At 51.1% G+C, this 3,174-nt stretch overlaps 1 protein-coding gene across 2 annotated transcripts in view; it reads right to left on the bottom strand.

The window, feature by feature from the left end:
* The window catches only part of IFNLR1 (interferon lambda receptor 1), a 21,585-nt gene extending 19,697 nt beyond the window's left edge, over nt 1–1,888 (bottom strand). Inside the window, exon 1 of one of the 2 annotated variants that reach the window (XM_074305846.1) lies at nt 1,606–1,888. Coding sequence is in view for 1 of the 2 variants with exons in the window: in XM_074305845.1 (XP_074161946.1) it covers nt 145–202 (58 nt within the window). In the remaining variant the exon portion in view is untranslated. Of the gene's footprint in view, nt 1–144; nt 682–1,605 lie in introns of those variants that run through there. The other variant, XM_074305845.1, reaches the window with a different exon arrangement.
* Between the last annotated feature and the right edge of the window lie 1,286 nt (nt 1,889–3,174).

The raw sequence follows: 3,174 nt of genomic DNA, 5'->3' as shown, positions 1-3,174 counted from the left end.
TTTGCTCGCAGTCGGGGAGAACGAACCCCGCAGTCTCCGGTCTTTCCCGGGGCTGGCGGGGGAGCGGGCGCAGCTTCCACCCGCCCCTCGGCCCAGCGCTCTCCGGCCCGGGCTGCGCTGGAAGTCGGCGGGGGCAGACTTTACCTGGTGCCGTCTGCAGGAGGCAGAAGAGCAGCGGGGCCCAAAGGCTGCCCCTGGTCATGATCCGGGTCCCCGGGCCGGGCGGCCCAGCTCGGTTCGGCTCGGCTCGGCTGTTAAGCGGCCATCCCGGGCCCGGGCCGGCCGGGCTCTCCCCAGCAGGGCCCGGGCTCTCCCCACTCGTCCCCTTTCTTCCCCATTCGGCCGGGGCTTTCCCTAGCCCAAAGGTGGGGGGTGGGGATTCCACTGCACCTCGAGCCCCAGCCTTCGCACAAAGTTCAAGGGCGGGGAAGACTGTGGAGCCGGAGGGAGGCGCGTCACGGCCCCAACCCGGGCCGGCGCGAGCGTGGGGAGCACCGTGGAGTCGGTGTCCCGGGCTGAAGTGCGCCCGCCCCGCTCTGTCCTCCACACCCGAGTGACTGGGGAGTAGTCCCAGTCCCGTCTGCTAACACTTGGAGCGATCCCTGCCGCCCACGAACTCTGGGGCGGGGCCGGGGTCCCCTTGGACCGGTGGCTTTTGCTGGTCCGGGTCTCGGGTCCCAAGTCTCGGGGAAGGCGCTGGGGGGCGGGCCCTAAACCTCCTCAGCCAGAGAGACAGGGCTGTGTCCCCACCCTGGCCGAAACCCAAGCCCACCTCATCCCCTCTAGAGCCCCGGTATGACAGAAAATACGGTCTCTTCTGCCCGGGACATAAAAGGGGGCGCAGGAAGAGCCTAAACCCTAAATGCGGCTTTGGAAAATGGCAGGGGGACAGCTAGGTGGCGCAGTGGATAGAGCACCAGCCCTGAATTCAGGAGGACCCGAGTTCAAATTTGACCTCAGACACTTAACACTTCCGGCTGTATGACCTGGGCAAGTCACAACCCCAATTGCTCAGCAAAATACAAAAAGACCACGGCCTGGGGCACTCACTTCCGACGGAAAGCTTCCCGCCCGTGGCAAAGGCCGAGTCATTTATGTTAAACCCGAAAGCCCATGTAAATGTCTTATAAAACACCCATGTCTGTGGTACAGGAGAGCTTAAAACCTGGGTTCAAATCCCGTCTCTGGTGAATACTGACTCTGTGACCTTGGGCAAGTCTCAACAATGACTCGGACTTTTAACTAGGTTCGTGGTTCTCCATTCCCGGTGAGGAAGAGTACTCTCCAGGCAGCAGCCAATCACCGAGCGCTGTGGGGTCAAATGCAGCCTCCCAGCGGATACTAAGTTAAAAGTGAGATGTCCCCGCCCCCACGAAGCTGACCTTCTAGCGAGGAGCTTTCTGAGGGCAAGAGCCCCGGAAGTGCCTTGAGAGTCACAGCATCCCTCACCGACTGGAGCTCCCGTAGCTGAGGCTGAGCTGTGACTGGGCCTCTCCCAGCAGGTTCAAAGCCCTTCGAAGGCTAACCAGAGGTCAGGAGTGATGTAATCCTCCAGAACAATCTAGAGTCATGGCACTTGAATTCAAATTCAGTTCTGTCACTCACTTTCTATGTCACCATGGGTAACGTGGTCTTAGCTCTTCTGGGCCTCCGCCTTCTTCATCTGTGCCATGAGACAACCGGACTCAAGTTTGGATTTATGAGCCTATAAGGATAAGGAACACAGATAAATATGGATACACTTTTATCAAACAATGCAAAGCCAAAACAAACAAAGTCTATGAACTGGAAAAAGACATGCGGACAAGAGCCATGGAAGAAGAGGGAGGAAGGGAAAGAATCTGGATGAAAATTTAGGGGAAGTATCTGAAAAGTGGGGTTAAACTGAATTCACTCAATGTGCCCAACTGTTGCCTGGTATTTTAATAGTAAATAGAATGTAATTTTTTTTAATCAAAAAGGAATTCACTTGTGACCCCCATAAATCTTCATTTAGCTGCCAATGCTATTGTACTCTTTAAGTGATTGTTCACCCAGGGAATTTATGAAGCCATTAGAATAACTTGACAACAATTTCCAGGTAAGCCTGCCTACCTCTAGTTTAAGAAAATTCAAATTTCCATGATTCACTGAGGCCTTATGGGAAATAACGTGTGGGGAGGATTCTTCTAGAAGTGGAAACTAGCCCTGGCCTCAGGAATCTCAGAAGGAAAAAGGGAAATCAGGCAGTACCAACTTTTCTTTCTTTCTTTGTGTGTGGTACGGAAATGGTGAGGGATCACCATATAATAAAAAAAAAGCTGGAGAGAGCTCTAAAGAAAAGCAAAGTTTATTGTACGTTCTCGAGAGAATTGGGCCTCCCGCTCCTCGAATAGACATCTAGACATCGAAGAGAGGAAGCGCCTCCTGTGGGCAGGACAGCACCTTTAATCCCTAACGCAAAACGCCCCTCCCACCACTGACTCTCATCCTCATTGGCTGAGAGTCTTACATTCTAAACGGGAGATCTACCCATGAAATTGAACTTGACCAATAAGTACATAGTTGCCCATATTTGGATGAAATAGGGAGATGATATCATAGGAGGGGAAGGCAATGTCCTTTACTTGAACTTCAGAGTCCTTCAGGCCTACTCGAACTCTGAAGTAGATGAAGCCTTACTCGATTTTCACAACTGTCTTGAGAGATCTCACCTCATCTCATTCATTTGTTTTATTAATTTTTTTTTGTTTCATTTTCTCATGATCATTGTCTTTTTTTGTCTTTTGATCTCACATCAATGTCCTTCTATTTGACTTTGTATTCAGATAATTTCCTCCCCTCCTTCATTTATTCATTCATCCATCCATCTTTTCATTTTATTTAGTGCTTACTGTTTACAGAGCACATTGTGTTCTTGGAGTCTTGGGAGAGAGAAAAATAATCGAGATATATGGTCCCTGTCCCAGGAAGCTCCCCATCTAGTAGGGTGATATTTAGAGCTGGAAGGGACATCGGAGACCACTTCATCTAACTTCCTCATTTTACTTATCAACAAAATGGAGGCTCAGAGAGGTTCGTGTAAAAGAATCAGACAGAAGCGCTAAAAGACTACAGTCAATAAATATTTATTGGGCACCAAGTATGTGCCCGACAAGAGGCAAAAGATGGGCCCTGACCTCAAGAAGCTTGTAA

The sequence above is a fragment of the Sminthopsis crassicaudata genome, chromosome 3 (assembly GCF_048593235.1).
Source record: "Sminthopsis crassicaudata isolate SCR6 chromosome 3, ASM4859323v1, whole genome shotgun sequence".
Lineage (NCBI taxonomy): Eukaryota > Metazoa > Chordata > Mammalia > Dasyuromorphia > Dasyuridae > Sminthopsis > Sminthopsis crassicaudata.
This window is presented reverse-complemented; position numbering and strand designations above follow the sequence as displayed.